The 17,295-nt window shown below is 39.5% G+C and overlaps 1 protein-coding gene across 7 annotated transcripts in view; it reads right to left on the bottom strand.

Annotated features, from left to right (window-relative positions):
- Nucleotides 1–1,144: 1,144 nt before the first annotated feature.
- The window catches only part of L3MBTL3 (L3MBTL histone methyl-lysine binding protein 3), a 110,191-nt gene continuing 94,040 nt past the window's right edge, over nt 1,145–17,295 (bottom strand). For 6 of the 7 annotated variants that reach the window (XM_032843447.1, XM_032843449.1, XM_032843451.1 and 3 more), the window contains exons 21-23: nt 7,726–7,895; nt 7,439–7,501; nt 1,145–2,155 (exon numbers count right to left, since the gene is read on the bottom strand). In XM_032843447.1, the coding sequence (XP_032699338.1) occupies nt 2,012–2,155; nt 7,439–7,501; nt 7,726–7,895 (377 nt within the window). In that variant the 3' untranslated portion in view covers nt 1,145–2,011. The remainder of the gene's footprint in view (nt 2,156–7,438; nt 7,502–7,725; nt 7,896–17,295) is intronic. The other variant, XM_032843453.1, reaches the window with a different exon arrangement.

Genomic DNA, 17,295 nt, shown 5'->3' with positions numbered 1-17,295 from the left:
CCTTGGTAAATACTCCTATTGTTGACTAACATAACTCTATTTTCTCTGGAGTCTGAGTCTACCGAATCCAAAATGGCATCCTTTGGTTATATTTCAACCTGCAGACAGGTCCCAGTTGGCTTATACAATGTTTGCAGTTTTTTAAAAATGCCGTCTACTTATTTACTCACTTATTTATTGTTATTCTTTGCATCACCTGGGACACAGCTTGACAATTTTGAATCTTGCAGATTCTTTACATAGCGAGGTAATGCCCAAATCTTTTACATTGCTCCTGCTCTCATTTGCCTGTTTGACAAGCTTTCTAAAAAAAATCATACATATGTAAAAAAAAAGTATCTGCAATTAAGATTTTATTTCATTCATGTCAGATATAACAAGTGCAACTTGAATGTACAAATTCTGAACAGAACATAAAAAGGAAAAAAAAAACCCCAACAACGAAAAACTTATTTAAGCAGATTCATGCAAAGAAATGAAAGGGACATTGCAGATGCCATGGCCCTTTTGAATTATGACAAATGCAAAGGACTGCTAGTAGACTCCCAATGGGGGACATCAAAGGAAGTCCTACATCCGAGAAAATGAGGGCAACTAAGGAGAGAGGCGGAACTTGCCCCAGAATTCAGAGAGCATGCTACAAACTTACTTGCTACTCTTATAATAGCCCTTGAATAAATGGCCCATCCTAGGAGTAGACATTACATCCAAAGGCTGATAAAATAATTTACCTTTTGTGTTGGAAAGACATTCTTGGAAAAGAAACACTACTGCTAGCTGTTTCTAGGTAATCAAGGGCTTTCATTTAAAGTGCATCTGTACATTTATAAAACTTAGGTGAACCATTCTACAGAGAAAGGAACCTTTCCAAAATGGAGGTTCTTGAATAATTGCTTTGGGAAGTTGCCCCCTGGATCTGTGAGCATTTGGAAGCTTTATGTTGACCACTGTTGCTCCCTCCCACCCTACCTTTTCAGTAAAATCCATACACTCTCTCTTCAGCCAACCCGAAGAAAACCTTTGGGTCTGGAGGAAGATGATCTGGGACAGAACTCTGTATGGATTAGTGTTTCCATCAACAGAATGACCCCTTCAGCTCTGAAAAGCACCACAGTTACTTCACTGAGAGAGAGAGAAGCTTGAGATCGTCTCACATATTGTGATCCTTACAAACGTCCCCTCCCCCCAATATAACTGCATATTCCTTTGATACCACTGGACTCTTGTAAATACATAGGGCACCACCATGTATAAGACTGATGCCATTCAAATACATCACCTAATTTATTTATATATTTTATTTTTCAATTCCATTATTTATATACATGTTTTTGGTAATTATAGTAAAGATGCTGGTGAAAAGTAATTTGTTTTAACATTTCATAATGCGTGCAAAAGTAAAAACACTGATTTAAAGTAATTTTTACCACCGTCCAGCCCAACAAATTATGACAAGCAGTTAGGCAATATCATGACTTGCAAAGTTATACTTAGCATAATGTTGCAATTCAAAATATGGCACAAGATGAACAATACAGGTAACAGTCCCACTGGCGAACCTCAGCCAGGTTTTGACTAATTTGGTTTCAGTTGAACTTGGATTATATAAAAAGGTTTCTGAAAGTACTGAAAAAGAAACAGTGTGCATGAAAGAGAATTCAACAATGTTTACAAAATGCCAAAAGTTCTTACTCTGACCTCCCCTTTTACCATAAATAATTAACGAAGTCCCCTTTCCCCCACCCCCGAGCCTCAAAAAGATGTACAAAGATAAATTTAGCTCAGTGAACAGAACCAAAGGATGACCGCTGTTAGACAGTACTTGGTTAAAAGCCGAAGGACTTTCATAAGGATTCGTATATATTGTCTCTTGAGGAATATAAATAATCAGATAGCATCACTCTTCTGAGTTTTGGAGACTTCTCGCGTAGGAGTTACAACTGTCCTTGTGCTTTGAATAAAACATGAGCTTTTAAAGCAGAAAGCTGATGGTATTCCAAATTCCCCATCTTCAAAGTTCATTGTGAGAGTTCTTTTCTGCAGCTTTGAACATCAGGATGGAATTGAAGATTTTGAGAGCAGGGCCCAACTTAATGCTCATAATTTTAACAATGTCTGTTTGGGTCATAAGCAGAAAGGCTTCTCCATCAATTTGCTACAATGGGAAGAAAAGACAAAAAAGATTATGACTCAGTCAGACGTGGTGGTGTGGCAAATAGGCGAAGCTGTGTTATCAGCCGTCTTCTGCATAGCACCACGAGAACAGCACAGACAGGAGCTCATGCGTGCCAACGTTTACCGATTCATGAAGCTTTCTTATCGACAATAACCAAATGTGGACTGGAAGCAAAGTGAAAACTAAGTCATCTGAAAAATTGGCCTGCAGGAAAATGGGAGACGCCCGTATCTCCCCGTGATGACTCTGACTTAGGCAATGAGTCAAGCAGAATCTGGGAAACTCTGGGGTGCCTTAGATCCAGCTACCATTATGGCAGATTTTCGGATAAAAGACGAGAATAAGCACACAGTAAGCACACAGCTGTTTGTGGATATAAACAAGGAATTTGGGCAAATGTGTTGGCTGCATGTTAACATTTTTTAAAAATAGCTTTATGCATTAAAAAAAAAAAACCCCAGTGATAAATAACATTCATTTTTAGAGTGGCCACAATTACTCTTCACAGACAGAAAAAGAGTAGTAACTAACAAGGGCAATCAACAGTGTAGATGGAAACACACGAGATGAAGGTGGCAAAGGTGGTGTGAAGAATTGCACACTAGGCTGATTGTATTACGTGGGTAACTGTGACCAATATCCTTCCTTGCTCTGAGTCTCTCTGAGAGCAAAACTCTCTGCTTCCACAGAATAGAAAACTTTGAGGTTTAAAGATAAAGCTCTGAAGAAGATGTCTGTTTTAGTGGACAGAACAAAGGAACAGTCTTTTTGTAAAATTTTCAGGTTTGGGGACATTCCACCACCTTAAATAAATTGCTTCTTTCAGTTTTTCCATTTTACACAGAAAGTTAAAAAAAAAAAAGACACACATTTGCTCTTTGCCTCAGAGTACATCGGAAATTTTGACAGCAATGTACTGCTTTGAGGTGACTGCGTCTGTCCCAAGTTCATACATGAAGTCCTAACCGCCAATAACCTGAGCACGTGACTTATTTGGAAACAGGGTTGCTGCAGATGTAGTTGGTTAGGATGAGGTCATACTGGAATATGGTGATCCAAGATGACTGATGTCCTGATAACAAGAGGAAATGTGGACACAGAGACAGACACGTGTAGAGGGAAGACGATGTGAAGACAAAGATAGAACACCATCTAGGAGCCAGGGAGCGGGGCCTGGAACAGAGCCTTTCCTCCGCCTTCAGAAGGAAGCTATCCTGCTAATACCTTTCCTGCCTTCTTCAGACTTCCAGACTCCAGAACGGGGAGGATAATACATCTCTACTGTTTAAGTTACTGGTTTATGGTTCTTGGTCATGGCAGCCCTACCTAGCAAACCAATACCACTCCAAATTCTGTAAACAGTTTACCAAATAAAGGCTGATATAATTTAGTAGCTGTTTAAGATTTTCCTCTTTTCTCTAAAAATACAACAAGCCTGAAAACCCTTTTGTTTTATTTATTATTTATTCATTCATTTTTAAAGATTTTATTTATTTATTTGACAGACAGAGATTACAAGTAGGCAGAGAGGCAGTCCGAGAGAGGAGGAAGTAGGCTCCCTGCTGAGCAGAGAGCCTGATGTGGGGCTCGATCCCAGGATCCTGGGATCATGACCTGAGCCGAAGGCAGAGGCTTTAACCCACTGAGCCACCCAGGCGCCCGCTGAAAACCCTTTTAATTGGTAAGAACTAGGGCCATCTTATGCAACTTTGAGTATTAATTATTTGGAAAAAGTTTCTTAATTTTCAGTAAGGAAACATCTTACTGTAATAAACTCGGAAGGAAAGACACTCCAAGGTAATTTTCCAAGTGAAGACAAATTCAGTGGCAGGTACAGGAAACATTCCATTGTTTTTGGGGGAACATTTGCTCTGGTCTCACTTGCTTGTGCTATGACAGTCCTCTGATCAATCAAGGCCAAGCAGAGAGTTGGATCTATTAACATTTCCCTCAACCAAGGCAGACCTTAGTAAGATATATGGTCTGAGAGAAGTCTTCTACGTCATTAATGAAAATGTCAGCTAACATCCCAGTTCCCAAGGAGCTCATTACAAAGGTGGAATTGTTTATTATGACCTTGGGCCCTACTGAGCCTCCTTCTGAGATTATGTAAGAATTTAACATGACCAATGACTGATGAAAAGAAACAGAGAAAATGGCAAGGCTGGAATCTGAGAGCTGGGAGTGGGATGAGAAGGTGAAGCTTCGGTAGATTGTTCTGAAGGTTCCACTGGAAAGAAAAAGTCATCCCAAGGCCAGTGGGGCCCGTATATTTCACACATGCTGCTTCGAGGTGCGACCAGACCTACATAACTCCACTGGAAGGAAGTAAACTTAATTGGAGAAACTCCTTTCTAAAAACAGTGATCACTGCACTGTAATACTGGGCTTGTTTCTTGTTTGCTTTTGTAATGTGCATACACGGTCTGACTCCAGAGGCGAAGTATGTTGCTCCAGGCCCAAAACTCCAAAGGAGGATTTGGAACTCGGGGTGTTCTGGCCTTCCATTTCATTACTATGACTTTGCACCCATGGTTCTTTGCCCAATGTTTTAACTCTGCAAATCACAGTGACATGCTATTTGGATGTCTTCCTCAGAGGGTCAAAGCATGAGTGTGTTCACTCAACAAAAACTTATTAAACATCTATTACATCCCAGACACTCTTCTTGGGGATGCACATGCAGCAGAGAGTAAGAGATACGGGCAAAAACAAGCAAGGAAAGAAGCCAAGACGCCTTGTGAGGTTTACATTCTAGTAGTGGAAGACAGACTGTGAGCAGAAAATATAAGAAATAAGCAAATTAATTAGTAACGAATCGACAGTAATCCATTCTAAAAGGCGATTCATGCTGTGAAGAGGACAGCTCGGTGGGGAGATGACAGGGCAGCAGGGACAGGAATGGATGACCAAGAAGGTGGCATCTGAGCCAAGGGAGTGTGTCACGTGAACATCTGGAGGAAGAACATTTCACACACGGAAGAGCCAGAACACGCCTGGACGATTATGAGACTGGCAAGGAGGCCAGTGTGCGGGAACAGTGTAAGCCAGGGGTGGAGGAGACAGAGGTCAGGAGGTTCTCACTTCGCTCCAGGTCATGAGGTGTCAGACCGCAGACCCTTGTGAGGATTTTTGTTTTTATTCTGATTTACTGCTGAAGGCTAGGAATGGAAGAGGGACATGACTGTGTTCATTTTTAGCAGGGTCCCCTGGCTAGGCTGGGAACAGATCATAGAGGAGCAGAAAGAGAAGGAAGGAGACTACTTAGGAGGTTACAGCATTAATCCAGGTGGGAGATGGTGGTGGCTCAGACCAGAGTGGTAGTGGTGAAGGCAAAGAAACCCAGAAAGTCAGAATCCCTACCTGTTCTTAAATTATACCTAGTAGGATTTTCAACAGATTGGATGTGGAGTGTATACGAGAAAGTGAAGTAAAGCATGGTTCAAGTAACAGCCCATCCTAACCCCTGGACTGTGCTTCTTAGAGATAGCTTACTAGACTTTAGATTTATGGTTTACTTCTAGGCCAAAAAACCAGGATCTGCTAACCTTGTGAGATACGATTTTCACAAGAAATTATAGGATGAATGAACAAGGGAATGAATGATTATGTGAGTAACACATGTGGACGGTGGACATTCAGTGTCTCACTCCTCACAAGGAAGACACTGAGGATACTGATGCCTGAGGAACATCTCCAGAGATATTATGCCATGAAGAGAAAATGTATTCAAAGGAGTATCATATTTGAATACGCACTTGGATCTTAAAGTAAGTAACAAAGCAAATCCACACAGATTGTCTGCATGTGAACAGAGCCAAAAGAGGATTTACAAAATGGATGTGCTATAAATTTATTCTTAAAAATATTTCATCATTTTCACAGGTTATAACTACATGACTGTTTTTTCAAAGAAAGAACCACCACTCCCTGCAGGTGTCTCAATCTGTTTGGGGACTGAAAATTAATGGGCTGTGGTCCATGAAGACACTTAGAATTTAAGAGTTAAGAAGCCCCAAAATCTGAATAACTGTCAATTACAGATAAACTAAAAAGAAGGGAAAAAGTTCTTGAAATAAGAACATAAATCAGAGAAAAAAGGATGTTGAAAATAAGATGCCTGTATGTTTTAACGGGCACCCACCTAACGCCTAACGATACCTCTTAGTGTAATGACGCTGATGCCCGGTGCTTGCATTCTTAGCTGTCCTGATACCTTTGCAAGGCACTTAATTGAAAGTGTGCTATTCTTAGCTGCTGAGGCTAAACACAGAGGCAAACAAGGCATATATACTTGTAACTGTACACGGCAGATGTGGAGAAAGCCTTCTGAGATTACTTGGTCTTCTTTCCATCCTCCTGTAGCCAAGATGGGACTGATAATTGACTGCTTTCCTTGGAGAAGCTGACTGGCAAGGGGCTTATTTTTAAAGGTCTCAAGTGAGAAGAGTCTCCTGCTGTGCTCAAATAGCATGACTTCTAGGTAGTTAGAGCCGATTTCTTTTTTGTTCTAATGCTCAATATAGGTCATAACATTATTAATCATCTCTTATATTGAAGTTTTGGGCAGGCACATGAAAACAACTAATATAATCTTCCAACTGCAGACTGTAATGAATATCAGTTGTTATAAACATTCCTGAGATAGGTATAAGATCTAAGGGGTTATTTTAGCAATAACAGTAATGCTTATTATAACATTAAATGAATTTAATTTAGGTGTTGTTAAAATGATGTTTGAAAATAAAGGGAACTCATTTCACATTATTAAAAATAAAATATTGCTTATTTCTCCCTGTGCTATAAACTACACAAATGCACGCTATGAAGTTTTCTGTGTGTGTGTGTGTGTGTGTGTGTGTGTGTGTAAGTAGGCTCCATGGTGGGCCTGAACCCATGACCCCCAGATCAAGACCTGAGCTGAGAGAGATCAAGAGTTGGATACTCAACCGACTCAACTCTGAGCCACCCAGGCACCACCCCCCCTTTTATAAAAAAAATAATGACTCTAGTGCTGTTGCTACAGAGCATCGTGAAATGGTACAAACATTTCTGTTTGTACATTTGTTTCTTTGTCTTCAGGCAAAGACAGTTTTTATACAAATGACTAATACTGCTTTTTAGACAACTCTATACCAATTTGTCAATTTCAACACAGTCCGTCTCATCCCTCTTCTGCCAATTCAGAATATCTCACCGTTCACTGCAGTTCAGTGTCCTGATCCCACCAAGTAACAGACTGCAACTCAGTGGAGTACTTACTTCATCTTTGAACACTTTTCCATGTTCTTCACACCCAGGTAAGCTCTGTATGAATTCTGACACCTGTCAAATATGAGATAAAAATTCCAGTTTAAAAAGGAAGGCAGAATGTGTGTGTTACGGGTTTTAAATATTTCACCTATATGTTTTAGTTGTTTTTCTCAGAATAATTTCTTCTCTTTCAGAAAAAAAGACTAAACCCCACATGCATTCACTGTATCCACACCCCGCCCTGAAGAACACACTGCTTTAACTGGTCCTTGGCAGACAAAGAAAAGAAAATACACCTCATCCGTGCTCCACTTGGAGACTTTACTGGCAGGGATTCCGGCTACGGTGGGAAGAAGTTTGCTCTGCTGCTCCCAGCGCAAGGGCAGACATGGGATCGGGGACTTGAAGGACAGAAAGACAGCCGATCGACGCTGAGCCTGCTGTACGCTAGGTTCTTCCCGGGCACCTAGTCGATTGAAACAAATGGGAAATTACACTCTGAAAAAGCAGCAAAAAAAGAAAGAAAAGCCTCAAATGCCATGTGTCTCCCCCAAATAATGTTGGTGGGAGCTGGCTTAGGTTAAAGCATTGCTTCCTTTCAACATTATATTCATTGAATAATTACACTTTCCTTTTTCATTACTCCAGGTCACCATAAGAAACAACCTGTAAAAATTCAACTCACATGTCTGCTGCGTTACCCATTATAGAAGATGGGTCACGTTCGCAACACAGCCTCTTTAATGTTTTATGGGAGATCCTTGCCTCTGAGCTTCACTGGCAAGGAAAATGACTCTCACCTCAGGAACTAGTTTTGTTTCCCTTTCAGCTGTGGATGTCCTAAAAGTAATAATGGTCAAGTTGTATGCTGAAGTCCAGCCCCTGTGGTTACCCTGTACTACCATACCTCCTTCCTTTCATCTCAGCCTTGCATTCTTTTTTTCAATTTCTGTTTACCAATCACATTAGCCAACTTAATTTTTTTTGACAGTGATATGAAATTATTGCAATAAAAATAAAACCACAGAAAGGCAAATAAATGCTTTTGTCATTCTTATTTTGGTGGAGATCAAAATTAAAGGTACAAAATATTCCATTTATCTGCCAGATCTTCTAAACCCAAGCCTATTTACTGCTGCTCTCCTAAAATCACCATTTTTTAGTAAATGATTTTATGTCACTGGGACTCCTAAATCTTGTCAATAATTATCTCAAGATCCTTTAGAACATAAATCTTTTCTAAAGACTACTTACTCAAAGCCCATCAGAAGAAAGGCACCTCCCCTAACATTGACTCTCCTCCACCCCTACACCAGCCCACAGTTAATAATTCAGATACTTCAATTCCACTATCTTTGCCAAATGGTTACCTGGTTTAGGCTTTTGTATCTCTGGGAAAATTTTAAGCTATTTTGTATCGTCAAGAATATTTTAAGGTTTATTTCTTTGAAGAGTAAGATTTACATAAACGTAGATAAATCATACTGTACCGCTCAAAGAATTTTCACAAAGTGGCCACACCCATGTGCCCAACAACAGGGTCAAGAAACAACATGACAGCATGCTGAGAGCCTCCCTATGCCCCCTTCTAATCACACCCCAGCCAGCAAGGGTGACCCCTTTCCTGACTTCCAACACCAAGGCTCTTTACCCTGCCTCTGAATTACATTCAGATGAAAACCTTGGTGTTTTGCTTCTTTCTCTCAACAGCATGTCTGGGAGACTCATCCACATCACTTGCTCTCTGTGGCTATAGTTTGCCTGCTCTTTGCTGTATAGTTTTTCATTGTTACGAATATTCCACAATGAATTTGGAATTAATGGACAGTGGAGTTGTTCTTAATTTTTGACTATTATCAACAGTGCTGCTATGAGGATTCTTGTCCATGTCTTTTCATGAACATATGTATATGTTTCTGTTATATACACATATATATAATGCATATATATATAAAATACATATGTATAATATATATATATATATTAGTGAAACTTTGAGCTTACAGTGTTTGCGTACATTCAATGTTAGCAAATTCTGCCAGTTTTCCAAAGTACTTGCACGATATGCATCTACTAATAGTGTAAGAATGTTACAAATCCTTTATATCCTCAAGGACATGTGGACAAGGACATCATCTAGCTTTTTCATTTTAACCATCTTGGTGAATTTGCTGTGGTATCATACTGTGGTGATAACTGCATTTGTCTGATGACTGATGAAGTTGACAATCTTTTCCCAAGTTTATTGGCCAAATAGGGAACCTCCTTTGTGAAGTTGTTTTAGGCCCATTTTTTCCATTGGGTCATCTTTCCTTTTTTCTTTTTATTGATTTGTAGAAGTTATCTATGCATACTCTGGATAGGAATCCTTTGCTGGAAATATGTCTTATTAACATCTCCCACTCTTGCCTTCCTTTTTACTCTCTTAATACAGTCTTGTACGTCCACTGAAGAAATCTGTGCTTTCTTCAAGGTCCTAAAGTTAGTCTCCTCTGCTTCCCATTGAGTACTTCATGTTTTATCTCACAATCTATCTGAACTTTATTTTTGTATGGTGTGAGATAAGGCTTGCCATTCCTAATGGTTTTTTTCCACATGGAGTTCTAATTCCCCCAACACGATTTACTGAAAAGACCATCCTTTCCCCGGTGTACTGCATATAGTGCTGCTCTAACATAAACGTGTGTGTCCAGATTCTCCACTCTGTTGCACCAGTCTCTTTATGCTGACCTACAAGGTTTTATTTACCACCACTATAAAAGTGTCCTGATGTCTGTGATCTAGTTCTTCAATAACCTTATCTCTTTGCATCTCCACATAAAATTTAGAACTGACTTGCAAAAAAAAAAAAAAAAAGCTAGGATTTAGATGTAGATTACTACTGAACATAGATGTAGATTACTACTGAACTACTGATTTGATCCCGAGAAATGACACCTTCACAATATCCAGTCCCCCAATCCAAGAACAAGGTATATCGCTCCATTTCTTTGGGACGTCTTTACAGTTCTCTTTGATCTTTTGTCATTTTCATGTACAGGTCTTGCATATCTTTTCTTAAATTGATTCTTCTGTACCTGAAGTTTTCTGTTGTTGTTATTAAGCAGCACAGCTTCTTAAAAAATTTATTTCCTGTTGTTCTACTGTGGTTCTTTAATAACTTCTCTCTTAAACTAGCCTAATCTGAATTTTGAAATGTTCTGAATATTAGAAAATAACTTAAAAGTAATTATTAGGGGGAAAAAAAACTTTCTTATTGGAGTTAACACAATCTGCTCCTGGCTCCACCTGAGTGAACTCATACAGAAAAATCTATCTGTCCCACATGAAACATTTCAATTCTTCAAATATTTTTAAAAAGTCCATCATGGTGGGCACCTGGGTGGCTCAGTTGTTGGGTGTCTGCCTTCGGTTTGGGCCACGGTCTCAGGGTCCTGGGATTAAGCCCTGCATCGGGCTCCCTGCTCAGCGGGAGGCCTGCATCTCCCTCTTTCATTCCCCCTGCCTGTGTTCCCTCTCTCACTGTCTCTCTCTCTCTCTCCTTGTCAAATAAATAAATAAAATCTTAAAAAAAAAAAATCCATCATGGTACCTCTTGCCCCATTTTTTTAAATGAATCTCATATAACTGATTATGAGGTTTCAGGCTCTCATCCTATTCTACTGATATGTTATGAGCCAAACATATAAGCCTGTAACAGCTTGTTTTTATTCTTTTATTCTTTTTAAATTTCTCACAGAGCTCAAGATGTTTTTGTTTAGCATAAACATGGGGTATTTAAAAACATTTCTTAATTTCAGACACTACCAAGAGTTTAGCAATTATTTGAAATACGGTATTTGTAAAATCTTTCACGGGGCAGGCTAGTATGAAGTGGTGAGATTTCCAGTTCCACAGGAGAATGACACTACAGAGCCCACTTTATGGCTTGTCCTCTGATTGCTTGCCACCTAAGTGTCAGTCTTTTCCAAAGTGATACATTTATGATACAACTCTGTCTATTCTATTAACACTTGCCATCCTGCCATCCTTCCCTCCTTCAAGGTAGTTCTATTCTATTTCCTCCTAAAGCTATCGTATTCAGCTCATTTCTAATGTTGCTAACATCATTACTCTTTAGAAAAACAACTGAGGGGTGCCTGGGCGGCTCAGTGGGTTAAGCCTCTGCCTTTGGCTCAGGTCATGATCTCAGGGCCCTGGGATCGAGCCCCGCACTGGGCTCTCTGCTCAGCAGGGAGCCTGCTTCCCCTCTCTCTTTGCCTGCCTCTCTGCCTGCTTGTGATCTCTGTCTGTCAAATAAATAAATAAAATCTTTAAAAAATAAAATAAAATAATAAAATAAAATAAAAACAACTGAGCCATTCTAAAGAAATGACTAAAACCCCTAAAGATCCCAAATTTCTGATGGCTTCACAGGTCTTTGAAGAGGACACTATAAACAGGCCTAGACAGACACATCATTCTAAAACTAATACAAACTTCGCATCTTTCACTTCAGACTTTCCTTGCTTTTGCTGATTCTTCCATGCTGAATGATGTCCTGTGGCCCAGTAGTGTTTTCTGATGAATGGGGCAAAAGTAGCATTTCCCAGCCACAGAACATCTAATCTCTTCAGAAAACAATAGCGTTAGCTATGATCCCCATCCAAAAAACCAGAGAAAACTTCAGTTGGGTAAATGTGTATCTGAGCCCTTGAGTTGCACAGAAATGTGACTCCAGGTTTTTATTTTTAACATGTGATCAGACTAAAATAAATGCAAAAGGCTTCGGCTCAAGTAGCCGGCTCAATGCCACTAGTAAGGCATAGTAGGTCTGAATGTGCACAATGTGCTTCACAAAACAAAGCCTTTGTTCTGGAAGACATTTCTGCCACCGTCACATTTCTTACCACTCTCTTCTCAAATTATTTATCTGCCTGAAAAATTACACTTTTACAGGAGTTTTCTGTATGTTTTGAAGTTCCCAGAAATGAACATTTACCAAAGTCCTTTTCCCCTCCCCTTTGGCTTCTGGTTTTGTGCTTCCACAGTTCTTCGCTGCTACTCAATTCTGTACCATTAGGCACAGCCCAGGGAGGATTTCTAAGCCCAGTTCTTACTCATCCTTGCAAAAGTGAGATATGATTAGGAAACTTTATACTTTGTATGGAAATTGTCTAACTGACTTTTACTATTTCGTGACTATCACAGATGGGTATTTCTGGGCTTCCTTAATATCGGAAGCAAGAAAATGTTAGGTGGCAGTAGTGTTAAGGTAAGTAACTTGGTGGAAATATGTTTGGTTTTCTTGCTATTGCATCTGCTAGTCAGCTACTGCATGACTGCTAGGCAATTATCGAGAGAGGGATAGTTTTCCTAGGTTGATACCTGGAGAATAGATAATAGAGGTCTGCCTCTTATTTATGATTATGATTTACCATATGGAAATTGCTCAGCATGGACACTGTATCGGGAACTGTGAAAGGTTTCTCAAGACACATATTCTTGCAGACTCTCTTGAAATGAAGTGCAATCCATAATAATGTAGTTATCCAAAGCAGAAACCTGCCACTACAAATTTGCCCACCATGTCTGCCAATCTGGTTGAGAGCATAGGTATTAAAATTCCTGATTTGGCTTAAGGTAGGAAAATGTGAAGTCACAGATTAACCCTCGTAAGAAGTCATTTCCGATAAAGCTGATCCTAAAAGAAATATCCTCTGATGTCAAGACAATAAATGTTCAGTACAGGGAACATCATCTAAACCAACCATGAAGTCTCCTAGTAGAAAGGGACGTCCTCACCTCCGTGGAGCATGAGAACCTGCTTCCCACAGGACCATTCCATTAAGACTCAGTGGAACCACTATATGGTAGGCTGACCAAGCTGGGCAAGTCCTAGAGAAAAGGAGAAGCACTCCCTCTCTGTTGCATTTGGACTCGGATCTCACTCTGAGCAGGTGTCCTATTTCCAAGTCTGGAATACTAAATCAAAAAGCTGACAGCACAAGTTACCACTGACCTCTTGCCTGACTCATTTCTAGCCCTTTAAGTCAGAGACAGAAGTGAGACCAAAAGCTCCAACTGCCTTGCTTCATTTTAGTTTCAAAACAGTGCTAGGAGGTAACTATCCCTAAGGTGAGGAAACAGAATCCTGACACCCAAAGCCACTCTGTGAAGAGGGATAGCATCAGACAATGACCCTGGATCTTTTGCCTCCTAATACAGAGGAGAGGGTCATGGTCAAGAGAGTGAGCTTAAAAGTCTGATAAACATGGATTCCGATTCATGCTCTGCCACTGACTAGTTCCATAATTTTGGTGAAGTCAAAGTAACAAGACTATTGTAAGGATCACATGATATTTTTAAAATGCTTATCCCAGTGTCTGATGTACAGGAACGACTCAGCAAGTGGGAGAAATTATCTCTATTTTGAAAGAAAGGCATATTACTGAGACTGTATTGGATATAAAAAGCAAAAATGAAAAGGAGTCAATACCCTTTGAGGCTAATATTCCATGAGTCTATAAAATAGGCTCCTAATGGGAAAAGAATAAGGCCAGAAGAAAAGGAATACATCTGTCAACCAAAAAAAAAAAAAAATTTTTTTTAAATGGAGTTACTAACTGGTGACTAAATATAAAAAGATGAACAATAAGAGTGATTGGGTAAGATAAATGGATCACAGCATCAAGGAATGGAGATGAAATTAGCTCCAGAACACTTAACTCAGGCTGAAAGATATTTGAGGATCATTTCAAGGTTAACAACCAAAAAAAAAAAAACAAACCAAAAACCAACTGCTAGGGAGGCAAAAAGCAAGCCTGACTCTTCAAGTGAGAATTTAGCACATTATAAAATAGAATTCAATTCTTTCTGCATATCAGCCACCCATGAGAAAGAAGGCTTGCAGGAAAGAAAACAAAACTATACCTTTCCCAGGAGTACAGGAGTTCAAACTTGAAGGCCAGGTCATAGAATCCTTTATTAATGAGCTTTCGTACAATGATAGGAATGAGTTTTTTGTTTGTTTTTTTTTTAAGATAAAAAAGACAGAAGTCCAAAAAAAAAAAAGGAAGAAGAAGAAAGGAGAAAAAGTGATAAAAAGTGGTAAATTATATTCAGTTAAACTTCCCAAAGGTCAAATTCAGTTGTATGGTGAGAATCATAAAAAGAGGGGGCTCAGAACTACCCATATTGCATGGAATTAACTTGAACTAACTAAAGAAACAGAGGAGGGAGAGAGTATTTTTTTTTCAGGAGAAAGTTTTTTTTTTTTTTTTTTTTAAATATCAATTTGCTCCATGACTCCAAACAAAATAGTTCTCATGGGCCTGCTGAGTCTTAAATCCTATTGCCTTTTAAAGAAACTTAGGGTGGCTTCTTTTAAGTCTCCTCTACCCTAAATAATACACATACCACAAGGGGCTTCCTCTCCTACCCTTTGCACCACTGCCCAGCCCACTAGATTTGGGAAGGGCTCCTTCCACCACTGGAAGGACAGAATTAGGAATGATCCCTGGTGAACATTTACCAGGCTCAAGAATGTGGACCCAGAGTGCAGTATTATCTACTTGACCTCCAGGCTCAGGTTTGCAAGAGGAATTCTTCCAGCACCCAAATGGGAGCGTTGAGGGATAAGTGTTCTTCACAAAAGACCTAGAAAAATTATCTGGACTCAAAAATGTTAAAATAGAAAACAATCACCACGGGGCCTCTGACAAAAAGTTCTATAAAACCTCAGAAGAGGAGCACTGATTTATGGACAGAAGAATTTTGTGATTTTAGTGAGGTCCAAGGGGATAGGACCTCGACAAAACAAAAGCAGGCTGTGAAAGAGAACAAGCCAATGCAGGGAACTGAAGGGAAATAAAAACCACTGCTGTTAAAATTCGTGTTAAAGGTGGTAAGTAGTAGACTTGGCAGAGCAAGAAGCTAAGTAAGATATTCCAACTGGATAAAGATGCCTAGAACATCAAATATATATAAAAGTTGTGAAAATACTAAAATACTGGGGTACCTAGGTGGCTCAGTTGGTTAAGTGTCTGACTCTTGATTTTGGCTCAGGTCATGATCTCAGGGTCGTGTGATGGAGCCCACACTGGGCCCTGTGCTGGGTGTAGAGCCTGCTTAAAGATTCCACCTCCCCCCTCCTCGCCGCTTCCCCCTTCCCATGCTTGTTCTTCCTGTCAAAACAAAAACCAAAACCAAAAACAAAAAACCCTAAAATACTTCCATACTGGTTGGTACAATGCTCCCCCTCCCCCATTCCAATCCCACCCTCCCCCAAGGCAGCCAGGCCCTTAACTGGACTTCATAAGATCCAGCAATTAAGGGTAACTCTTGGCATAGTGGAGAACATCCAAAACTCTCCTCCAGTACTAAGACCACTGTTAATTTTAACTATCTTATGCAAAGTTGAATGCCAAACCAACTGTTAAATATTTTGAATATAAATATAATCCCCTGGGTCTAACTCAAGAATAATAGGTATTAACAGTCAACAGAGAGAATAGAGCACAAGTGATAACCAAAATTATAACCGAAAGAAGTTTCCTGGGTTTAAAGACCAGCTGGCAATCATAGCATGATTTTACTACAGATGAAATTAGTTTTGGGAAAGCTTTATAGAAAATGTTTCAAAACTCTGATAATGAAGGAAAGTTATCAAATTCATTTTAAGAGGCTAAAAATGGATGAGATACTAATAGCCAAATCTCACTTAGGAACGTATGTGCAAAAATTCTCAAAGCAACTTATTTTATGAGGCTCTCTCCCTTTCACTAACAAAAAATAAGACAGTAAACAATATATGCATATTGAACTATGGGTTTTGTAGGTGAGAGTAATAATTAAGAGTTATATATGAATCCTAGTAATGTTTCCAGAGAGAGTAAAACAGAAAAACTGAGGTAATTCAAATCAAGAAAAACAGGACAAAAATAAAGTTTGAAAAGACAAAGAGAGAATACCATGCATATTGTATGTTAATCAAGCCAAATTCACTATTAAGAGAATAGTAATTTTCCAGATCATTTCCAGAAAAAAAAAAAAAATGATCAAAATCAGCTCAGCAAACCCAATAAAAGTTAAATAGATCAAAGTTAGGAACAGACTGAAAAGTTTACCAAAGTTTTACTCCCTCAAAAAGTTCAGAGTCTAGAAGATTGTATTCTGCTTCTATCTGGATTTCCAATGATGAGAGAATTCCATGCAATAAACACATCTTCCACAATACTATTACTCTATTACTACCACCAGCTAATACTTGAGCCACTGGGGCATTTAATCCTCACGATAAGCTAATGACATGGCTATGTTAGGACTACATTAATCTTACACAGGAGGAAACTGAAGCCCAGAGCGATGTGTACCACTGAGAGGAATGAAGGCTGTGATCCTAACCGCCATTCACAAAGAGAGGCCCTCATCAGAGAGACCTTCGTCTGAGAGTCCAATGTACCTTGATGACAAAATCCTTGTAAATGTTTTTCTTCCTTTCTAAATGGCCAGAAACATTTAAAATAATCAAAAGCTTGCACAGCACTTATTACGTGCCAGGCACTGTTTGAAACAACTTACAGAAGCACTTAATCGCCATGACAACCTGAGGAGGGAGTTACCATCATTAGGCTTCTGGGTAGATAAGGGGTGCTCAGTGACATGTCCAAAATCACAGTGAGCAGGTGGCAGAGCAGGGATTCAAACCCTGGCCATCTGTAGGGTTTGTACGTGGTGTTAAATTAAACACAACAAAACATGCTGAAGACAGCAGTGAATGTAACCTTTAAAATAATCACAGGTTACTGCTTTCTAAAAATCAGATATGGAAATCAAACCATCCCTTATGGAACAGGTCACTGCAGACAAACAGTCCTTAGGTGCCG

The sequence above is a fragment of the Lontra canadensis genome, unplaced genomic scaffold (assembly GCF_010015895.1).
Source record: "Lontra canadensis isolate GAN:19392208 unplaced genomic scaffold, GSC_riverotter_1.0 scaffold141, whole genome shotgun sequence".
Lineage (NCBI taxonomy): Eukaryota > Metazoa > Chordata > Mammalia > Carnivora > Mustelidae > Lontra > Lontra canadensis.
Note: the sequence above shows the minus strand (reverse complement) of the source record. Positions and strands in the feature narration are given on the sequence as shown.